Here is a 24,704-nt window from a genome sequence, read left to right as displayed (position 1 = left end):
CTGGTTTTTTTCAATTCTTTTGTTGACCTTTTTTCTGTTTGGACTAACACAAACAAAAGTTACTAGCTTATAGAGTTCAAATATCAACCTCTAACTTTTAAAATCTTGTTATCATTATCTATTATTATCGATTAGTTTCTATTCCTTTAGGTTGGAGGGATTAACCCTCGCCTCCAGCTCGCCAAGACATACCACAAACTTGCCAAGACCAACCTCTAACCTTAGCTAGGTGCGTAACATTGAGCTCGCTACCCTGTTAGTGAGAGGAAAGAGAAAAAGAAAAAGAGAATAAGACATCTTATTGGTCCTATTTCATTTGAGTTTTTTTTTCCATAAAATATAAATGTATATGTTTTTATGATAAAAACTTAAATGACGGGTAAAACTATGATGTTGCAAGCAAGGTGCTAAACATGTTATCCCTCTCCATAGTCTTCAAATACAACTATTTAGCACAATTTTGAAATCTATTATTTAGCATATTTTTTCCTAAGTAAGATAAAAATAAAAATAAAAGCAAAAATAAAAGTCGAGTGAAGCGTTTTAAAATACTTTATAATAAAAATTTGAAATAAATAATCTTATCATATGTTAGATAATATATATTATATAACATGTAATAAAAAAAAACATTCGACTAACCACACAAATAAATACTATAAATATAAATATAAATAGTAATAAAGTAGAGCAGTAACACTGCAATGGCAGTAACGTGATAAATCATGATCGGCAGAGCCCAAAAGGCCGTGTTTGGATGATGAAGCAGGCTGCCCCCACTTGTGAAAATTGCAATTATTATAATAATTCATCCACGAGATTTGTAGAAAAAAGGAAAACCCCTCAAAGATTCGTCTTCGATTTTAGAGAGAGAGAAAAAGAAAGAAACCGCTAGATCATCAGATTGAATTATTCTTCATCGGTAAAGAATCAAGTCATTCCATCTGAATCTGCTGCGCGATTTCTCCCGGGTTTCTCATCTGGTGAATTACGCATGTATGGTTACGAATGCCTTCCTTCTCACTTATCTATTTGAAATTTCAACAATTTTAATTTAGGGTTCTTTTTTCTGGCGATTTCGTGTGAGTTTTTATTTTTATTTTCAAGTACTTGAACGAATCCGGTAATTGTGCGAGGTCTGGGAATTATCAAAACTTCAAATTCATAACGTTTTTCTGTTATTGTGAATCTGTGATGTTATTTCCGTAGATTCATGTGGTTGTTAGTCACAGTAGAAACGTTTTGATATCGAAGATAAATTAATCTACAATCGGTGAGAGTATACAGAGACATGTTTTTTTTTGGTGGATCTTCTCCATCATTTTAACAATTCGATACTTTTTCCTTGTTTGTTTTCTTTTTGTCTTACCTTATCTGTTCCAAGTGATGTTTATTCGTGTGGTGATACTGAATTTAGTAGGTGTTTGGGAGTGCTTTTGAAACAAATCATTTGCTTACCTTATCTGTCTTCCACTCCAATGATTTCCATCTCTACATTCAGCATTTTTTTTGTGTTTCATAGACTTTAAAAGGTGTAAATTTTCGGTGGTTCTTTTAGAAGAAGAAGAAGCTAACTGCATCTTTCTTATCAAAGAAGAGAGAACTTCATCCAAGAAAATATACTAAAGAGTTATTCGCTGTTAATGCAGGGATTACAGGATGCCTGATAATGATGTTGAGGGAATCGATTACATGGCAGATGAGGTGGACATTTTGGATTTTGTGATGGATGATGATGAAGTCAATGGTGATGAAGCTCGATTTGCTGATGATAATGAAATGGTTAGTTTGCCTAAAATGTCATAATTTAATTTGGTTACATTTTCTCTACAAACTTAGCCAAAAATGAAAAGAGTCTAAAGCTACACGCATTAAACAATTACTCATTTTAACCTTTTATCTACCCAATCAAGCATCAAATGCTTCCTTCAGAAATTAACTTTTGTAACTTCTAAAGGTGACAGATACATCTTCAGCTCAAGCAAGAAGAGGCAAAGACATTCAAGGCATTCCATGGGAAAGATTGAATATAACAAGAGAAAGTTACAGACAAACAAGACTTGAACAATACAGAAACTATGAAAACATTCCATTATCAGGTGATGCTGTTGATAAGGTACATCTTTCAAAAATCAAAACCCTCTTTACCCTTTTCTTCTCCTTTCCTTCTTGTTTATCATGGAAGCTTTGTTTGTATGTATAGAAATGTAAACAGAAGCAAAAAGGTGGCAACTACTATGAATTTTTCCATAACACCAGAATAGTGAAGCCTACAATTCTTCACTTTCAGGTATAAAATAAAACTATTATTTTTTCTATTTCTTTTGACATAATAAGATATGGGAATTTAATTGATTATTAATATATTATTTGCAGCTAAGGAATCTGGTGTGGGCTAACTCAAAACATGATGTGTATCTCATGTCTAACTACTCAATTATGCATTGGTCATCATTATCTTACAATTTAACTGAAATTCTTAATTTCTCTGGCCATGTAGCACCCACTGAGGTAATTTTTATTAATTTCTAAAAACAATAAAACATTGTGCTTTCAAAGTACAATGATATTTCTTGTGTTTAATTATGAAATTTTATTTTCTGAATATGTAGAAACATGCTGGAAGTTTGTTGGAAGGTTTTACACAAACTCAAATTAGTACACTTTCAGTCAAAGATGATTTTCTTGTTGCTGGAGGCTTTCAAGGAGAGCTTGCTTGTAAGGTACACATATTTTTTATTTTTTTTATTCAAAGGGAGATTTTTCTTTTTATATTACAATTATTCATTTTTGTGATTAAATTGTACAGAGGTTGGATAAACAAGGAGTAAGTTTCTGCACAAGAACAACATACGATGACAATGCAATAACAAATGCTGTTGAGATATATGACAGCTTAAGGTATAAGTTAAAATAACAACATAATAATAATTTACTCTTTTTTACCAATATAGACAATATGTAACATTTTACTATTATGAGTTTTTTAAATATAAGAATTTTGATATTGATATTGATTTTGTAGTGGTGGAAAGCATTTTATGGCATCAAATAATGATGGTGGTGTGAGAGAATACGATATGGAGAGATTTCAACTTATGAATCACTTTCGTTTTCCTTGGCCAGTCAACGTGAGTTTCTTATAAAAATAATACTTTTTAATTTTTTTTTTATAAAAATTTAATTTTTTTTTGGATGAAGCATTCTTCGCTAAGCCCGGATCGCAAACTTATAGCTGTGGTTGGAGATCATCTTGATGCACTTGTTGTAGACTCAACAAATGGGAAAGTAAGATATAATAATAATTTATATTCTTCAAAGTATAATAATGGGTTGATAAGAAAAATATAAAAAAATAAAAATTAATTTTGTTTTTACTTTTTAGACAGTGGGATCGGTGGAGGGACACCTGGACTACTCATTTGCATCCGCGTGGCATCCAGATGGAAGAGTATTTGCAACAGGAAACCAAGACAAGACATGCAGAGTGTGGGACCTACGAAACCTATCAAACCCGGTTTCGGTTCTGAAAGGGAACATGGGGGCAGTCCGGTCAGTTCGGTTCTCATCAAACGGGCAGTTTTTGGTGGTGGCTGAACCCGCTGATTTTGTTCATGTTTACGACACAAATTTAAACTATGAAAAACGACAAGAAATTGATTTTTTTGGGGAGATTTCGGGGGTGTCGTTGAGCCCGGATGATGAATCCCTTTATATTGGAGTGTGGGACCGGACTTATGCCAGTTTGTTACAGTATAACAAACGCCATAACTATGGTTACCTTGATTCCTTTGTGTAGTAAGTAGTGTGTGTAGGGAGGGGGTACTAGTCTAGTTGATGCTTAATAATGTTTTTTTTTTTTTTTAAATGAGTTTTGGTTTGGTTTATTTTGTTGTTTTGGGACTTGGGGTGGTATGTAAAACTCTTTCAAGAAAATGTATAGAAGCTATTTTGAAAATATGTTTTGGTGGATTGTTTGTTGGAATGAATGAATGGTTTGTTACCGATATGCTCTAATGAAAGTTGATAAATCTTAATCAATTTGGTTCTCGCAAATTATATAAAAGACGCTATGTTTAGGTCTATTTTGTGGTTTGACTACTATATATCTGTTTGTCGATTAAATTATCCAAGTTTATTATGTTTTTCTATGATCGACTACTTTCACCACTGCAATGACAATTGTAACCGGCTAAAGTGTGGTTAAAATAGAAAATCAAATTTTATTGTCGGTAAATTTTAATAGTAAAAATTAACACTAAACATTTCACTAAAGCCATTAGATTTTGATAAGAAAAATTAGACAAAATTGCAAAAATGGTCCCTGTGGTTTCTTATTTTATGTGGTTATGGTCCAAACGTTTGAAAAGTTGCGGATTTGGTCCTTTTCAACAAGTTTTATTGTGGTTTTGGTCTCTCATCTGTTAAGTTTAACTGGTTGGCTGTTAACTTTTTTAAAATGACAATTTTACCCTCAGGGACCATTTTCGCATTTTGTCTTTTACCATACCATAAGGACCATTTTTGCATAAGTTCTTTTTTATTTTATTGAAGTATTATATATTAATAAATATTATTTTTAATATATAATGTTATATATTAATAAATAATTTTTTATGGGATTATTAATTTATTATAGTTGTTTTTTTGGGGAACGACTATAGTTGATTTTTTTTTAATTTTTTTTGTTTGAGTAATTCTTTTTATTGAGTTATTATATATAAATACATATAGTTTTTAATATATATAATTTATATCATAATAAATATTATATTATTGGATTATTAATTTCTTTTAGTTAATATTTTTAATTCTTTTTTTAATTATTTTTATTGGATTATTTCTTTTATTTCTTTTAATTTATTATTTTCTTCATATACTAAATATTTTTTTATTGGATTATTAATTTATTTTAGTTAATTATTTTTAAAAAAAATTGACGTAATTATTTTTTATTGAATTATTGTATATCAATACATATAGTTTTTAATATATAATATTTATATCATAATAAATATTATATTATTGTATTATTATTATTATCTTCTAGTTAATTTTTGTAATTTCTTTTTTTTAAACCACTTTTTGTTGGATTATTACTTTTAATTTATTATTTTCTTCATATACTAAATATTATTGTATCGGATTATAATAGTAGTTCTTGTAAATTTTATTGGTTCCACCACAAAGTCATGGGATACGCAAAATCGTGGTCTCTCATCATCGAAATCGTTAGGATCGTTGCCAAACACTTTCATTTCATCTAGCTTATGATGAGAAACCATTGGGAAAATACCACCACCACCACTTATAAATGTTATCGGGGTTTGTTGCGCATTATGTGGGATATGAAGGATTCCATTGGATTATGAAGAGGTTGTTGCAGGTGGCTACCAACAACACTGGGTGGAATAGGGTATAATATCTATGGAACCTCCGATGAAGGTGTTTGGAGGTGATCCTGCTAATTTTTGACGATGATAATCGACACTTTTACGTATTTCGACGACTTTGTGGTGAAACTAATAAATTTAAAAACAGTTAATAGTATACATTCAAAATAAAATAATAATCCAATAAGATAATATTTATTATATTAAAAAAATAATAAATTAAAAGTAATATTTCAATAAATTAATAATTCAAAAAAATTACAAAAATTAATAATCCAATAATGTATTATTTACTATGATGTAAATACTATATATTAAAAATAATATTTGTTGATATATAATAATCTAATAAAAAAGAATTGCTCCAAATAAATGAAATTGTAAAAAGAGTCAACTAAAAGAAATTAATAATCCAATAAAATAATGTTTCGTAATATGTAATAATCCCATAATATAATATTTATTATGATATAAATATTATATATTAAAAACTATATGTACTGATACATAATAATTCAATAAAAAAGAAATACTTCGACAAAATTAGCTAAAATAACTTAATAATTCAATAAAACAACATTTAGTATATGAAGAAAATAATAAATTAAACGTAATAATACAATGAAAAATGTTTAAAAATTATAAAAAATAACTAAAAAAATTAATAATCCAATAATATAATATTTATTACGATATAAATATTATATATTAAAAACTATATGTATTGATATATAATAATTTAATAAAAAAGAATTACTCCAACAATTTTTTTTTAAAAAAAAATCAACTAAAATAAATTAATAATCCAATGAAAATTATTTATTAATATATAATATTATATATTAAAAATAATATCTATTAATATATAATACTTTATTAAAATAAAAAAGAATATATGCAAAAATGGTCCTTATAGTATAGTAAAAGACAAAACTGTGAAAATGGTCCCTGGGGGTAAAATTGTCATTTTAAGGAACTTAACGGATGAGGGACCAAAACCACAACAAAACTTGTTGAAAAGGACCAAATCTACAACTTTTCAAATGTTTGGACCATAACCACATAAAATAAGAAACCACAGGGACCATTTTTGCAGTTTTGTCGAAAAATTATTATGATATTTTAAAAATGTTATAGTAGGTCAAAGTTTCACCGTGGGTGACCTTTATTAATAAAGCTGAAATATTATTGTTAAGAAATTTCTCTATACTTTCAATTGAGCTTCTATTTGAATACAATTATTAATTATTTTTTTTAAAACTTTTTTTTTAATAGATGATTGGTATGAGAAATGTGGTAATTCAAAAATTAATTAGTTTTGTATGTTGAATATCAAATGATTACTTACATGTAGTTCTTTATTTTAAACATATTACATATAGATTATTAGTTCCGTTCTATATTGTAATCTCGGACGCGATGAGCTCGCGTAGTCCGTCATCAACACGCTCGGAACCTGAACCTGATCCTGATCCAGACCCAGACCCTGAACCTCTTGCTCTGTGACGTGTCACCACCATTCTGAAACAAAACACATAATCGTCAGGGTCATACATAATCTAGAGAGGTCTCATACACTCTACAAGTTCCTTGGTTCCATCTCAGCCCTCCTTGACTCGAGTACGGATCCTTGTTTTCAGTAGTACGGGCCCATACTACCTTCCACATCTATCCGTATTTTCCTCAAGGATTGCCTTGACTTCACCAATTCCCTTCTACTACTGCTCGCTGCACTAATCTCATCTTAGGTTTACCCTAGGGTAACTCTCTGACCTACTCTCCGCCATCAGTTGCATAAGAAATCTCTGCTACCTTTACCTAACTAGTTCTCGAATACCATTACATATCACTAAGACTAGATAATTCGTCGAATGAGAGGTCCTACCCTACAACGGTTGGACTCAGACAAGAGCTACGAAATAGGGCTAGACCTAACCTTCTGAAATTATTTAGTCCGCACAATATGTAACTTACGTATTCGTTTACTAATTAGTTAAAGATAACTAGAACTCCTAAAAGCATAGAGCAAGCAACATCCGAGCATTGAGTAACCAACCAAGCATATCATATTCAGGCCATCATATCACTGACTAATCAGTTCTAGCATGTAATTCAATAAGTACATAGCGAGCACATAAGGCATATTCCTAGATCCTTAGCCCTAATCTAGCATGCAGTTCTCATAAAATAGGCATATAAGGCATCCTTCCTAGATCATCAGCCCTAATCTAGCATGCAATTCTCATAATCATATCATATATCATAACAAACATGTATGGGTATCTTGGGGAAAACTTACTTGAGCTTGGCCAATTGCACGCATCACACACCTTGTTCCTTCTCAAAACTCTTTATTTAAAATTTTAGAAAAACTATTTTCTTGTAAAAATCTTTCAAACCCTCGATTTGAGTCCAGACACCCCTGAAGGTGTGTTTGAATCCCTCAAACCAAGGCTCTGATGCCAACTTGTAACATCCCAAAATTTAAGACGATATAACGATTAATAAAACAATTTATAGAAAGCATCATCAAGTTATCTCATTTCATAACAACCATAGATCATATGTCTCAAAAGCATGTCATAAGATAGTAACAATGTCGGAGTACAAATCCCAAGAATCTCATATGCGGAAAATCGTGTGTGTGATACGCTGCTACCGTGCCGACTCCTTTCCCTTCGAAGAAGAAGGATCTGAAACAAAAACTGAACACCGTAAGCACAAAACTTAGTGAGTTCCCCCATCATACCACATACCATACAACATACATACTGTCTAACATATTCGGGTACTGGAATACCCCTTCGGTCTCTTTCAACTGATAACTGCCTAACATATCGGGGTGTTGGCCTACTCTTTCGGTCCTGTCGACCGGTACCTAGCCTAGCATATCAGGGTGTTGGCCTACCCCTTCGGTCCTTTCGACCGGTACCTTGCCTAGCATATCATGGTGCTGGCCTACCCCTTTCGGTCATTTTGACCGGTACCGGGGACTATTTTACCCCTTACTTCTACCATATATCATACTTGCTCATAAACACATAAATCATATACTACCTATCTTATCAGGGTGCTGACATACCCCTTCAGCCCTATCGACCGGCATTGGGGTCTATCCTACACCTCCTACCACTATCACATAACATCATAGCATACTATCACATAAAACATAACAGATTGTGACATACCAGATAATTACTACAAAGTCAATCATGTCTACTATAGCTCTTACTAGTGGGCCGACATTGGTGCCTTCGACCCACTTCTATTGGAAGGTAACTCACCTCAATATCGTGAAGTAACTGAACTGTCCTTGGCTCTGGGATCAAATCCTCTCAAACTCATACACATAACAATCTCCTTTAATTATCTTTCATACTCATAACCCCTTTAAAGGTCAACTCTGGTCAATGGTCAAAGTCAAAGCCAACATCCTAGTTGACTCAACTCGCCGAGTTGGTCTATCAACTCGTCGAGTTCCATAATCCATAAAACCCTGAAATATCGATTCTACTTGTCGAGTTCTTTCATGAACTCGTTGAGTTCCATGATCCATACAACCCTGGAATCTCGATCCTACTCGTCGAGTCCTTTCATGAACTCGTCGAGTTTCTCCTCAAAACATAGTCGGGACCTTTTACTCACAACTCGTTGAGTCCTTCCTTGAACTCGTTGAGTTCCTCAATCTTCATATCCCAAAACCATGGCCAACTCGTTGAGTCATCTTCTAGACTCAACGAGTTTGCTCAGTAACAGAAAAGGTTAGGGGACCACGACCAAACTCGTCGAGTTGTACGATCAACTTGTCGAGTCCCCCTAAAGTCTAAATCCATACAGTCGTTTCCAGTCGGGTTCCATGCTTCCAAACCATAGATCTGGTTCCCTAGGGTCGATATATCCGTAAAGTTATTAACTTTATGTTCATGCATGGGTTATTTAGCTCAAAAGGCCCTAAAAAGTGGTTCCCAAGTTGCATGGGACTCCCATGGCCATAAAGTTGGCACCTTTATGCCATGGAGTCCCTCAAAGGCTCTAGATCCGAATTCATGTCTCCAAAACATGTCCATGAATGGCTCCAAAATAGGCTCCTTAAGGCCTTAAACTACTCCATGAAGAGATCTAGTAAATGAATAGCCAAGTTATAGACTTTATACCTCAATATGGCTTCTTGGACAACGAAATCTCTGGATCCAAAGCTTCTTCCTTCAACCACACGCTTCTAGCTTCCACTCCTTCAAGGAAATACCAAAGAATCACTATCTTTCCACTCACATACACTCAAAATGCTCAAGATCACAAATTAGGGTTTTGCTGGACTGAGGGAGGCGATAGGGGAGGCCACAATAATGTGTTAAGGTGCTTAAATAGGATGCAAACCCTAGAAATTAGCGTTTCACTCTGGCAGCCCTACTCGTCGAGTTGAGGCTTCTTAACTCGTCGAGTAAACTTCAAGTCCCGCGTCCAACATTCGTTCCTACTCGATGAGTTTGGGGCCTCCAACTTGTCGAGTTCCTTTGCAAAAATGAACGATTTAATTTAAAATACATAACAAGATCCGGACGTTACAATTGTGGTGGTATATACAAAAGTACGCAAATCTCCAAAAAAATACTAGCACCAAAAAAATTAACTGTCCTTTCAAATTGGAAGGAAAATATTCACATGTGGATGATTTTAGTGTAATCATGGAGGTGTTTACAAAAAGTATGCAAATCTCCACAAAAAAACATTAGCACCAAAAAATTAACTGTCCATTTAGACTAGAAGGTAAATATTCGCAGGCGGATGATTTTATTGTGAACATGGCTATATAAACCAAGAACCCGCAAGATGTAATATTTAATTATTTATGCATGTGACCAACATCCTCAACATACATACATTAACCAATTTCTGAAAATGTCTGTCAATATATCACCAAGGAAATTGTTGTTTTGAGCGATAACTTTATGCCGTGGTTTATAGGAAGATTAATGGCCTACTATTCAATATCAGTTGATGAAAGAGTTGGAGGCATACAAGACAGAATATGAGCCATCCTAATTCCTTCAAATTACAATGTAATACGTATTAAATTTTATTAAAGACGATTACAAGCATGCTAGTGCACATAGACCCGTTATGCGCTACATGAACATGTTATTTTAGAGTAATTAAAGTTGTAATATGAATATGTAAATTTATAGTTTTATGTAGACATAGATTTGATTGATACGAATGAAATAATCCACAACTATTAAACATGCAATTAATTAAATAAAAATGAAAACTCTTTTCCCAAAATACGAGATTCATATAAACTGTGAAACACAAAACATACACAACTTTGAATAAATGAATACAAAGAAAACATTATAGAGAGAGCCACTAGGTCTTTACTCTTTACATATACACCTGACAAATAAAGTAAACTTTTAAAGAAAAAAAAAAAAAAAAACAACGTTAAAAGCATAGCACGATTTATTTCCCACCGTAATTAAAAATGCTCTTCAACGTACAATAGGGGTTAAAACTTAAAACTAAAAAATAAAATTAGTAAAATAGTTTTTTATAATTATTACTATATGTTCATTTAAGAAAGAACTTCCAAACTTCTCTGTCTGTAAGATCCTTAATTATATGCGTCCCAAACACGCCCTCTTCCTCCACCAAGTTCCTCAGTTGTCTCGCAGCACTGTTGGACCCCACAAAATGTTTTTTTGTCGCCACAAATAACACTCCATAAGGAGGCTTCAAACACTGATGACAAATTTTAATTTTAATAAAAAAAATATCATCACAAAATGTATACGTTACATACGTAGTAATATCAAATATGTACCTTTTTAATTAGAGAATAGAGTTTCTTCAAAGAAGTAGCGGAATACGGAATATCAGTCATCAAAATAACATCATATCCACCTTCTTCTCTATGATCCGTTTCACTAGCCCTTTCCCAAACCCTGCTTCCGGAAAGCTTCCGTGATCTTCTAGAAGAAGTTTCATGTCCAAGTCCAATGATGCTTCCATCTTGACTACTACACGCGTCCATGAAATCCTCCTCTGAGAAACTTAAGTTTGTAGGTTTCGGCAATTCCAGTCCCTCAGGTTCTACAATTGACAAAACAGTCCCGAGTTCTTCCCATTCCCCTGCGTAAAAGTGAACCGTGGGAGAAATGGTTTGTCTGGATGGAGTAAGTGAACTTTCTGGCTGTCTACTTTGTCTGTCACGCGCTTGTTGGAGATTTGCAAGGACGTTTGGGATTGTTGTGCATCTTATTGTTTCTGCATTTAGATCTTGAAAGTGTACTACTGAAGCTCCCTGAAATATTTAAAAAAAATTAAAATTATTATTAGGAGGAATGGAATCTATGAGAAGAATGATTAATGTACCTTTAAACAAGCAAAGATCCCTGGAAGCCCATAGCCACAACCAAGCTCAAGCACTCTTTTCCCTCTAAAACTTAGTTGTGCATCACGAATCTCATGCTTAAGAACTTTCACAAGATCAAATGAACTATCCCATGATTTGAAAGATCCTGAATTAAAATCAACATTAGTTTTAACTTTTAACAAAACTAATGATGTCATAAACATGTATTATTTACCATCAGCTTTTGATTGAATCAATTCTGAACCTATCATATCTGAGACACTAACTTTTCCCTGAAATAAAAACAAGAAGACCAATTAAATCAAGTAGTTTGGAATGTTAGGGAGTATGACATAGGGAACACTACAAAACGCACCTTGAAGATATTTACACCTTGCAAATCTATGCTCTCAGCAGCATATTTATAAGGGTGTTCCATCTGTATTGATGAAGAAGAATGTCATGCAATTAAAATCAAGGAACTTATGTCCATTTTGCTAAGTTGTCTCTTTTAGATGAGAGGAAATACCTTAGATGGAAGGATTTCAACAGCTGGTGAAGGTAAATGCATTTCTCTATCTGATGTAGTAGAAAGGCTTTGACTTACACGATCAGGGACTAATCCAGGTAAGCATTGTGCAAATAAAGATGGTGCACGCATTGTTTCCAGAAGATGTGAAATAACTGTAATCACAAGAGAGTTTATTATCAGAATATTTCAGCATTTGGTTATGGAGTGTTGTGTACTCCATAAAACAATATCTATCTTCACATGGTAGACACAGATAGCCAAACATATACTTTGTAAAATTGACCTCAACGATAATGAAAATCGTGCATCCATGCTAACTGGAGAACATCTTATGCAACGCGTTTAGACCAATAAGAAGTGAAGAACATATAAAACAGTAATGTCTTGAACTAGTCGATAAACAACAATTACCACGATCTAACAACAAATTGTAGATCAATTTCCACAACACAAAAAGAGGTCGAGTTCAAACCAAATATGAAAACAAATTGGATTAGAATTTAGATCAAACCACCAAGTAAACTCCAAAAGTAATCACTTCTCTTGATTTGATTCTCTAATCAGTAAATTTCAATCACAGATTACTAAAAATGATAATCAGACGACAATTCTCCCTCAACCAAATACGAAAACCTCAAAATACAGTTAAAAACAAAAGGGGTTACATAAATTGACGTACCAAACAACAATCGGCGAACTGAATTACGATGCGGCGATGCAAAACTATGCCGAATTGAGGAGATAATGATCAAAATCAAAGAATTGGAAAAAAGTATAAATAATAGTTAGAAAATGTAGGGTTTTGAAATTAGGGGATATTTTCAAAGTCAAAAGAAAATACCAAAACAAAGAAATTTACGAGAGAAGCTTCGGACTACTGAGCGTTTGGGTATGATGTGTAGCAAAGGAAATGACGGTTGTGTCCTTGGAGTCAACGTGACCGTGTTTAGGTTTGTTGGTAGATAGATGAAAAATGAAGGGTAAATATGTACACGAGAATTTGGTACGAAATGGTGAGCCAACGTGTAGAACGGGGAATCAGTGGCTTTTATCTACGTTTCCCACTAAATTATTGTGCCTTTCCCTCTAGAATGCTACTATAAGGTATCCATGAGCCCAAAGATAGAAATAATGTAGAAGATATTTTTATATCAATATTTATCTTCAAAAATATATTTCAAATTTAATATTTTTAAAGAGTTTTAACAGAAATTATGGATTTATAGTTGGCACCTCAAAAAGGGAATTATAATGTCTTTATGTGATAAAATGTATTATTCTTATGTATTTATAAACATATTTATTATATTGTAACATATAAGAGAAAAAATCAATTAACTATTTTGGTCAAATATTGTAAAATATTATCAATAATTAAACTTGCAAATTGATGAATAGTCAAAGGATTGAAGTTTGTAGCATTAGGTTGATCTTTTGATAAGATTTTAGTTAAAATATTATTTAAATTTATGAATTATTTATTGAAATTAGAAACTATAATAAATTGAAGGCTCATACATCAAGATGGCTGTTATTTCAACAAGTATAAGAAAAGTGACAATGTGGTTTGCAAATACGCGAGATTTGTTCCGATAGAAAATGAGTTATTAAAGACTTAATGGAGTACTTTTATTTTATAGAAGTTGTTAAGTATTTTTAATGAAATCTTTATTTCTATTTTTATAAAATTAATGATTTTTTTGTTAGAGTTAGTAGAAATGACCAACTCCATTTTGTAGTTATTTTATTTCCTTTTTTATTACTTTGTTTTGTTATATAATTTTGTTTTAGTATATAGATACAACATCCACAAAGAAAGGGAAGATAATTGGAAAACTAGGGACATCTATCATGAGTAAACAAAGAAAGAACGGTCCACATACAACAACCATCTTTTATTGGATGGCCCTATAACAAAATTTATGTATGAAGTTTTTCAAAAAAAAGTATTGGATGACCTTAATAAAATTTATGTGAAAATCTTTTCTACTACGAAGATAAAAGATGTTTGATGCATAAAGACTAGTTTAGACAAAATTGCAAAAATGGTCTTTGTGTTCGTTAAAATTATGTGGTTGGTATTTTTGTGTGGTTTTGGTTCATACCCCACATAAAATGATAAATATACCCTTAACATAGTTTGTTTAATATTCTTTAAATATTTTCTTATTCTTTTACATATAAAAAACCAAAAGAATACACACCCCCACGTCTCTCTCTCTCTCTCTCTCTCTCTCTCTCTCTATATATATATATATATATATATATATATATATATATCTTTCTCTCTCTTCCCTTCTTCTGGACGACATCCTCCTAGTTAAGTCTTCATCGAAGTATCGTTTTCTTGATGGATGACTTTGTTGGAGTAAACTTCAAATGGATATGTGAAGTAAACACACACACACACATATATTGGGGGACAAAGACAGTAGGGGCGTCGGAGGAAGAAGGTGTGTCGGAGGAAGAATGGGATGGATTTGATCAACGGTAAGCAGTTTGTGGAGTAATGGACTTCGATCTAAGATTTGAAACCCCTTACTTAGGGAGAAGGCAACCGAAACCCTAGAAGTATCTGATAGGTTTTATAAGTTATAGTTAAAGCATGTGGCGGAAAAACTTAACCCTTAAGTTCACATACAACCTATTTGGATCTAAGTTTTCTCTATTGAAAGCAATAAACAATTGAACATCAAGAACTTTAAGGAGACCCTACAATAATCAAAATTACAAGGGATTTAGGGTTTACATACCTTTTGATTATTATAGTAAATAATCAAAGTAATTTCTTTCTTCTGATCTCTTGGAAAGCTAGTACCAGAAATCCAATGTCTCTAATGGTTTGTACCCAAACTTTAGCAATAGAAGGCTTGAGAGGATAGAGGTTAGGGGATGAGAATTTCGGTTATCCTTCTATGAATTTGGGTGACTGGAAATCATATGCAAAGGGTTCTATTTAGTATTTATAACTGATAGGAAAATTCTAGATAATCCTAATTTGAAATAAAATAATATTATTTCAAATCTTGATTTTTTCTAGTTTCCTTATTATTCATATTATACATATGGAATAATCTAGAAACTCTAGGATTAAACCAAATTTCGGCCAACCCTAGTAATCTCCCAGAATCCTTCTCTTGTTCAACTATTAAACAATTACAACTTTAGTCCCTTCACCTTTAGTTAATCCAAATAATCTGAAAATTAATTCCAATTAATTTCTGATTAACTATTAATTAAATAATACTATTTATACTTAATATATTAATCTCATAATATATTAAAAAATTATTTATTTCTATTTAATAATCATATAATAAACCAATAAATTAACCTCTTTCTCCAAATGTCATTTTGTTAATTACTAATTTTGAGGGAAACCTAAAAAGGACTTTGCTTTTAATTCAAGTATATACCAATCTAGTTATTGGTTTAGACACCTAATCCAATAGTCTCCCGCTTGGATAAGTCTATAACTATAATTGCAAGTATAACTTCTAAATTAAACAGCAAAACGTGCTTTCCAAAGCAACTAATAGACTCTGATCTAATCAAACATCGACCCAAGATAAGTTATCAAATATTCCTTTGATCTTGAAGATATCGTATAAACATGAGACATTGATTACAATCAATCTCTTGTCCAAAATTCTATTTCCCGATTTCCTGATTTGTGATGACCTCATAAGACTACTAATTAAACACATCAATCCAGTCCTTGTTGGGCCCAACAGTACAATGTCAACACCAAATCACTGAGGGGCCCAAAGATATTGCTTTACCCATTAGGGTAAAAGGAACGAATAAACTTCAACTTATATGCTTGTATCTTTTACTCACCAAATCATGCATGACACTACGTTTTATAACATCACGTTATTGATGCGTTTTCATAACACCAATGCACAACCGACTTGTAAATTACAAGTCATATATCTCTATTTCAATAATATAAGATATTATCATCTCAAAAATACTTGTGATATAATCCATGAAGTAAATCTATGCGCGTGGGTTTATCCATTACTCAAAATCTTTATTTTCTAAGTACTCATGAATATTGTAGCAACCAATGCAATGTCTAATGTACATAGACAATCTACAATCTATTCATGTAACGACCCAAATTTTCACATCCAAAAATTTCGTTTATAAAACATAACATAGAAAACATTAACAGTAAAAACAAACATTGTTTAATTGAACCATTTCACATTGAAAACCAAAGTGAAAAACCACTACATTTGGTCCACCAAAATATCAGAGTATCAATCCCAGAATAAACTCGTAACTGCGGAAACAAAGAGTGTGTGTGACATGCTGCTACCGCACCGGCTCCTTTCCCCTGGCTGAGGAGGTACCTGAAACCAAAACTGAAAACCGTAAGCACAAAGCTTACTGAGCTCCCCCATAATACCTCATACCATGCAAGCATATAACAACAACATTCATCTAGGAGTTACGGGCCTCGCCCACACTCGGGAAGATACGGGCCCTGCCCACACTTCGCTAGCCGGGAGATACGAGCCTCGCCCATACTTGTGAAGATACGGGCCCTGCCCACACTTCGCTAGCCGGGAGGTACGGGCCTCGCCCACCCTCTACTATCTGGGAGATAGGGGCCTAGCCCACACTCCGCTCTCGGAGAGATACGGGCCCTGCCCACACTCAACCGCCAACCCATAACATACAAGTATCACACAGACAACAAGTATAAGCAACTATATCATATTAACACATATATCATACTTGACTAAACCTAGAGATACGGCGGGTCGGCCTTGGTGCCTTAGACCCGTTCCTACCGGAAAGGAAACTCACCTCGAAATAGTTGCTGGTCTGTGTGGGAATTGATCACCTACTGCTGCTGCTGCTGCTCCGGAAATCCTCCGGCTGAAATTCCCACAACATACTAAATCAAACACTGCTAACTGAACTTTGGGTAAAATGACCATTTTACCCCTGATCATGCCCTAAGTCAAAGTCAGAGTCAACTTTCAGTTGACCCGACTCGCCGAGTTGGCTCTCCAACTCGCCGAGTCCCTACACAAACGATTGTCCTGAGTCCCGTTTCTACTCGTCGAGTTAGGCTATGACTCGACGAGTTCTTCTTCTAAAATGATATTCAAGTCCTTCATCCTACTCGCCGAGTTGTATGAACAACTCGTCGAGTTCATCTTCATCCGATGAACACTTATGCGACGACTCGCCGAGTTGTATGAACAGCTTGTCGAGTTTGTTCTTGATCTAAGGAGATTGCCTTGAACTCGTCGAGTCAGGGCATCGAATCGCCGAGTTCCTCCATAGATGAGTTCAGCTTCCAACTCACTGAGTCACACCCCGTGACTCACTGCACACTCGACACTACGAACAGGGGACAAACTCGGAGACTCGCGAGCAGACTCACCGAGTCACATGAACGACTCGTCGAGTCGTTGCCATGCACCCACTAAATACACAGATTTGCTCGATTCCAGTCCATGCCATTCACAGATCTGGACTCCTAGAACACGAATCACACGTAAAGTTTCCAACTTTACGTGTAGATATTCACCCTTAAGGGTTTTAGGGTTCAAAATGTACCCAAGAGGGTAGATCTAGGGTCTTAATGCAATGGGGGTCCATAAAGGCAACAGATCTGAGCTCCTGGAGCTCAACCATGATTAGATCTAAGGGCCAATCAGCCTATTACGAAATAATTTGCACACACAAACTTGGGGATTGGCTCAAGAATGACTTAAATGAAGTAATAAGCATAGAAACAGGGGGAAGACGGATTATACCTCAAAGGAACTGCTGAAGGAGTACAAAGATGCCTGGATTCCTTCCCTTCCTCTTGATCTACTTCCCTTTTGCCTCAAAACCTTCAAGAACACACAATAATTGCCTCAAATTCTCAATGAACAAGCTTAGAACGAGGGTTGGGAGCTCTGGGGGTGAATGGGGGCTGGCCTGGGGCGGATATGTTGTTTAAATAGGGTGCAAACCCCTGAAACTTAGGGTTTCATCCAACAGCGGTGACTCGCCGAGTCCGGAATATGGACTCGCCGAGTCGCCAACTTAAACATGTCCCGGGTCCCATCCTTACTCGGCGATTCGGACCTATGACTCGCCGAGTCCAAGGCAAAAGGAAGGAGAATACTCAAATAAGATTTACGTACCAGGAACCGGGTGCTACAAATCTCCCCCACTTATTTTAGACTTCGTCCTCGAAGTCTGCTGCTCGATCCTGAAACAGCTCGGGGTAATGCTCCATCATCTCATCCACCGGCTCCCAAGTCCATTTCGAGCCCTTGCGGTGCCGCCATTGCACCTTCACTAGCTCCATCCTCTTGTTCCTCAAATCCTTCGACTTCCTGTCAAGAATTGCGACTGGGCGCTCAATGTAATTCAGACTGTCATCAACCTGAATATCCTCCAAAGGCACTACTGCTGAATCGTCCACTAGGCACTTCCGCAAATGAGAGACATGGAAAGTGTTGTGGATCTGGCTGAGCTCGACCGGCAGATCCAATCTATACGCCACCTTGCCCACCCGGGCTACAATCCTAAACGGTCCGATGAATCTGGGGCCCAACTTGCCCTGCTTCCTGAACCGAATGACGCCTTTCCAAGGTGACACCTTCAGGAGAACCATATCCCCGACTTGGAACTCCAAGTCGGATCGACGCTTGTCGGCGTAACTTTTCTGCCAACTCTGAGCAGTCTGAAGCCTGCTCCGGACCTGCTGGATCCTCTCGGTCGTCTTGAGCACCACTTCGGTGCTCCCTATGACTCTTTGGCCAACTTCACCCCAGCATATCGGGGTCCTGCACCTTCGTCCGTACAACAGCTCAAATGGGGGACGGTCAATACTCGCGTGATAGCTGTTGTTGTATGAAAACTCGGCCAGGGGAAGATAGGTATCCCAGCTACCACCGAAATCTAACACGCATGCCTACAACATATCCTCCAAAGTTTGGATGGTCCGCTCGCTCTGACCATCCGTCTGCGGGTGGAAGGCAGTGCTAAAATGCAAGCGAGTGCCCAACTCATCATGAAATTTCTTTCAAAACCTGGAAGTAAAGCGCACATCCCTATCCGAGATAACCGATACTGGTACCCCGTGCCGCGCCACAATCTCTCTGATATAGATGTCGGCCAATTTCTCAGCCGATATACTCTCCTGAATCGGAATAAAGTGAGCACTCTTGGTTAATCGATCCACGATGACCCAAATCAAATCCACTCCACGCGCGGTCCTGGGAAGCTTCGTGATAAAATCCATCGTGATATCTTCCCATTTCCACAACGGGATGTCCAACGGCTGCATCTTCCCATGCGGTCTCTGATGTTCGGCCTTGACCTTCCTGCAGGTCAAGCACCGCTCAACGTACCATGCCACATCCCGCTTCATGCAGGGCCACCAATAATCTAGACGAAGATCCCTATACATCTTCGTCGCCCCGGGATGAATAGAGAATCGGGACTTGTGCGCCTCCTCCATCAAGATCTGGCGCACGCCTCCGTGATACGGCACCCACACCCTGCGGTGTAGTGTCAATAATCCTTGGCTATCATAGTCAAAGGAGGAAACCTGACCCACCACGCGCTCTCTCTTCTGATGTTCCTCCTTGATAGCTTCCTGCTGATCCTCCCGAATTCGCTCCAATAGGGGAGTCACAACGGTCATCCTCATGCAAACGTCCCTGATCGGCGCTGCCTTACGGCTAAGCGCATCGGCCACTACATTGGCCTTCCCCGGGTGGTAAAGGATCTCGCAATCATAATCCTTCACCACATCCAACCACCGACGCTGCCTCATGTTCAGTTCGGCTGATCCATGAGGTACCTCAGACTCTTGTGGTCCGTGTAGATGGTACATCGAACCCCGTAGAGGTAATGCCGCCAAATCTTGAGGGCAAAAACCACCGCCCCCAGCTCCAAATCATGTGTCGGGTAGTTCGCCTCGTGAGGTTTGAGCTGCCTCGAAGCGTAGGCAATGACATGCCCCCTCTGCATCAGTACCGCGCCCAACCCTGAAATGGACGCATCACAATAAACCACAAAATCCTCTACGCCCTCTGGCAGGGCTAAGATCGGCGCCTCGCACAATCTCTGTCTCAGTGTCTCAAATGCAGTCTGCTGCTCGGGTCCCCACCGAAAGACCACGGCTTTCTTCGTCAGCCGCGTCAGGGGTACGGCTATCTTGGAGAAATCCTGAATAAATCTCCGATAGTAGCCTGCCAATCCCAGGAAACTCCGAATCTCAGATGGAGACTTCGGAACCTCCCATCTCATCACGGCCTCGACCTTGGCCGGATCGACCAGAATCCCGTTCTGGTTGACAAGGTGTCCGAGAAATTGCACCTCGCGCAACCAAAACTCACACTTGGAGAACTTGGCATACAAGCTATCCCTCCTCAGGGTCTCCAACACCTCTCTCAGATGCTCCTCATGCTCCTCCTAGGTCTTGGAATAAACCAAGATGTCATCGATAAAACTATCATAGACCGATCCAGCATCGGTCTGCATACGCGGTTCATGAGGTCCATGAATGCGACAGGAGCATTGGTGAGCCCAAACGGCATCACCACAAACTCATAGTGGCCATAGCGCGTCCGAAACGCAGTCTTCTGCGTATCCTCCTCCCTGACCCTCATCTGATGATAACCTGAACGCAAGTCAATCTTGGAGAACCAAGATGCTCCCTGAAGCTGGTCAAAGAGATCATCAATCCTCGGGAGTGGGTAACGGTTCTTCACCGTTACCTTGTTCAGCTCCCGATAATCTATACACATCCGATGCGACCCATCCTTCTTTTTCACAAATAGGATCGGGGCTCCCCAAGGCGAACTGCTCGGACGAATAAATCCCTTGTCTAGCAGCTCTTGCAGCTGCGTAGACAACTCCTGCATCTCGGGAGGAGCCAACCGATACGGTGCTTTGGCTATCGGAGCCGCACCAGGAATAAGGTCAATCCTGAACTCCACCTGTCGCTCTGGAGGTATCCCAGGTAGCTCCTCCGGGAAAACATCTGCAAAATCTCGAACCACCGGAACCTCACTCACTGTCGCCTTACCCGCCTCCCAGGTATCCATGACATACGCAACATATCCTGCGCATCCCTGCTGAAGGTAGCGCCTAGCCCTCACTGTTGAACATACAGTGGGTCCACACTGCGGCCTCTCGCCATGAATCACTAACTCTCCCCCGCTTGGGGTCCTGACCCGCACTAGCTGCTGCGCGCAATCTATTACCGCCCCATTAGGGCTCAACCAATCCATGCCAATAATCACCTTGTTCCCGCGCAACGGAATGGGAACCAAGTCTACCAAGTAACGCTCCTCAAACAAACGCAGAACGCAATCTCGAAACACCATCGATGCTCGCACTGATCGATCATCAACAATCTCTACCTCTAAAGGGCAATCTAACTTGCCCGAAGTCTCATGAAACTTCTTGCTAAGTGCAAGAGAAACAAACGATCGGGATGCACCCGAATCGAACAATACCTAAACCGGGATGTCGTTCACATGGAACGATCCTAATGCATTACATATACATATGGAGCACATATCAATATCATAACATCATAAAAATAAAAAAAAAAGAGGGAAATAATCATACCCGTCACCACATCGGGTGCGGCGCGTGCCTCCTCGGTAGTCAACTGGAATGCTCGGCTCCTCACCACCGGAGCCTCTGCCAGCCCTGCCGGCCATCCGTGATCCGCAGGGTCGCTGGGGCTGGCACCTTCACCGGCGCTGAAACTGTCAACTGGGGGCAATTGGCCTTCTTGTGGCCCCTCTGGTTGCAGTGGAAACACAACAACTCTGATGTCTGAATAGCTGAAACTAGAGTAGTACAATCCCTACTAAAGTGTCCTGCTTTGCCGCACTTGTAGCAGCCTGCTGATCCCATCCTACATGCTCCCTCATGCGTCCTGCCACATTTCCCATAGCGGCCAGGTCCCCCTTGGCCTTTCGGCCTCCCATCTGATCCCCGGGACTTCTTCCCCGAAGCCCCAGTTACCTGCCCCGCCTCTGCTTTCCTCTTTCGAATGTGCTCTAAGTCGATCTCCCTTTCCCTCGCCCTGTCGATCATGGACTCCAGGGTAGGGCAAGCTGAAAAGCTAACATGCTCCCGGATGTCAGCTCGTAGCATATCGTGATAACGAGTCCTCCTCATATCCTCGTCACCAGCATACTGGGGCACCAATAAAGCCCTCTCCCGGATCTTGGCGGTGATCTCCGCCACAGTCTCCGTCGTCTGTCTCATGTCCAAAAACTCTCTGGCCAGCTGCTGAAGCTTGACAGCCGGCGTAAACTCTGCCCTGAACCTGGTCACAAAATCCGACCAGGTCATAGCCTCGATAGCTGAGGCTCCCAACAAATCACCCACTGACTCTCACCAATCCCGGGCTCGGTCCCGTAAACACCCTGCTGCATACCTCACCTTCGACCCCTCGGGGCAGAAGCTAGTCAACTGTGCAGACTCGATGTCTATAATCCATCGCCTAGCAGCAATGGGGTCTTTCACCCCATGGAAGTCCGGCGCACCACTACCCCTGAAGTCCTTGAAGGACAGTGTGCGAGATCCCGACTGGCCAGATGCCAAATCACTCCTGAATGCCCGCAGGCGATCCTCCATCAACTCCATGATCCCCTCCTTGATCGACCCAAAGAGGATGGGGGTCGAATCAAGAATGCCTCTGGTGATCTCCGACGCGATGAACTCGCGTAGTCCCTCATCTACCGGCTCGGAACCTGATCCCGAACCTGACCCCTCTCCTGAACCGCCGTCTACCGGCCTCGATCGAAGTACCACCATTCTGCAATACATCACAACAATCATTAGAGATACAGATAATTCCTGAGGGATCACATTTACTTACAAGTTCCCTCGTCTTGTCTTGGCCTTCCTTGGTTCGGGTACGGATCCTCTACTTTCAGTAGTACGGGCCCATACTACCTTCCACATCTATCTGTACCTTCTTCAAGGACTGCCTCGACTCCACTAGATCCCTTTCGCTATTGCTAATCACCGTTATACTCATCCCAGGCTCGCCCTAGGGAAATCTCTGACTCTATTCTATCTAGTCCTCAGCTGCTGCAGGCCTCCTTGTAATGCCAATTAGCCATTACCTGAATACCATCACATGTGGTGAGGCTCGGATAATCCTTTGAGTAGCAGACTCACCCCTACAACGGTTAGACTCAAACGAGAGCTGCGCAATAGGGCCAAATCCAGCACTCTAAGATTATTCAACCCTGATCACATATGACGTGACGTATTCACCTAATGGCTAACTCCCACCACTCAGAGTCCTACAAAGCACAAAGTAAGCAGCATTCGAACTAAGGGAACAATCTCAAGCAAATCCGCTCTCATAGGGAAAAAAAACTGATCTAGCATACAGAGCTAAACTCATACTATCAGGCATAACCTGACGGGTTATGCTACTACTGTCTACTCGATTCTAGCATGCAATTCTCATACAAATGAAACACATAAAGCAGGCACATAAGACATCACTCCTAGATCCTTAGTCCTATTCTAGCATGCTGTTCTACAAAAGCTGATAAACATAACATAAACTTGTATGGGTACTTTGGGGAATACTTACTTGAGCTCGGCCGGTCGCGCACATCACACACTTCGTTCTTTCTTAAACTCTTTTCTCAATTTTAGAAAACATTTTCTTTTAGAAATCTTTTAATCCCTCGATTTGAGTTCAGACACCCCCGAAGGTGAGTCCGAATCCCTCAAACCAGGGCTCTGATACCAATTTGTAACGACCCAAATTTTCACATCCAAAAATTTCGTTTATAAAACATAACATAGAAAACATTAACAGTAAAAACAAACATTGTTTAATTGAACCATTTCACATTGAAAACCAAAGTGAAAAACCACTACATTTGGTCCACCAAAATATCAGAGTATCAATCCCAGAATAAACTCGTAACTGCGGAAACAAAGAGTGTGTGTGACATGCTGCTACCGCGCCGGCTCCTTTCCCCTGGCTGAGGAGGTACCTGAAACCAAAACTGAAAACCGTAAGCACAAAGCTTAGTTCCCCCATAATACCTCATACCATGCAAGCATATAACAACAACATTCATCTAGGAGTTACGGGCCTCGCCCACACTCGGGAAGATACGGGCCCTGCCCACACTTCGCTAGCCGGGAGATACGAGCCTCACCCATACTTGTGAAGATACAAGCCTTGCCTACACTTCGCTAGTCGGGAGGTACGGGCCTCTCCCACCCTCTACTATCTGGGAGATAGGGGCCTAGCCCACACTCCGCTCTCGGAGAGATACGGGCCCTGCCCACACTCAACCGCCAACCCATAACATACAAGTATCACACAGACAACAAGTATAAGCAACTATATCATATTAACACATATATCATACTTGACTAAACCCAGAGATACGGG

General features: G+C 38.3%; 2 protein-coding genes across 2 annotated transcripts; one reads left to right on the top strand and one right to left on the bottom strand.

The window, feature by feature from the left end:
• The first annotated feature begins 752 nt into the window (after positions 1-752).
• Positions 753-3,960, top strand: LOC145059385 (putative WD repeat-containing protein C2A9.03). The gene is made up of 10 exons (XM_079007238.1): positions 753-996; positions 1,650-1,782; positions 1,958-2,116; positions 2,204-2,290; positions 2,377-2,511; positions 2,613-2,723; positions 2,810-2,901; positions 3,026-3,131; positions 3,202-3,288; positions 3,386-3,960. Coding segments are annotated over exons 1-10 (1,326 nt in total). The 5' UTR covers positions 753-994; the 3' UTR covers positions 3,800-3,960.
• Positions 3,961-10,835: 6,875 nt separating this feature from the next.
• LOC145059383 (uncharacterized) lies at positions 10,836-13,120 on the bottom strand. Its single transcript, XM_079007236.1, has 7 exons — positions 12,957-13,120; positions 12,275-12,429; positions 12,122-12,184; positions 11,981-12,038; positions 11,766-11,911; positions 11,215-11,694; positions 10,836-11,132 (listed from the first exon to the last, which is right to left on the bottom strand). The coding sequence occupies exons 2-7, from the start codon at positions 12,404-12,406 to the stop codon at positions 10,962-10,964; spliced, it is 1,050 nt and encodes a 349-aa protein (XP_078863362.1). The 5' UTR covers positions 12,407-12,429; positions 12,957-13,120; the 3' UTR covers positions 10,836-10,961.
• Between the last annotated feature and the right edge of the window lie 11,584 nt (positions 13,121-24,704).

The sequence above is a fragment of the Lactuca serriola genome, chromosome 6 (genome assembly GCF_051521515.1).
Source record: "Lactuca serriola cultivar US96UC23 chromosome 6, Lser_US96UC23_V15, whole genome shotgun sequence".
Lineage (NCBI taxonomy): Eukaryota > Viridiplantae > Streptophyta > Magnoliopsida > Asterales > Asteraceae > Lactuca > Lactuca serriola.
Note: the sequence above shows the minus strand (reverse complement) of the source record. Positions and strands in the feature narration are given on the sequence as shown.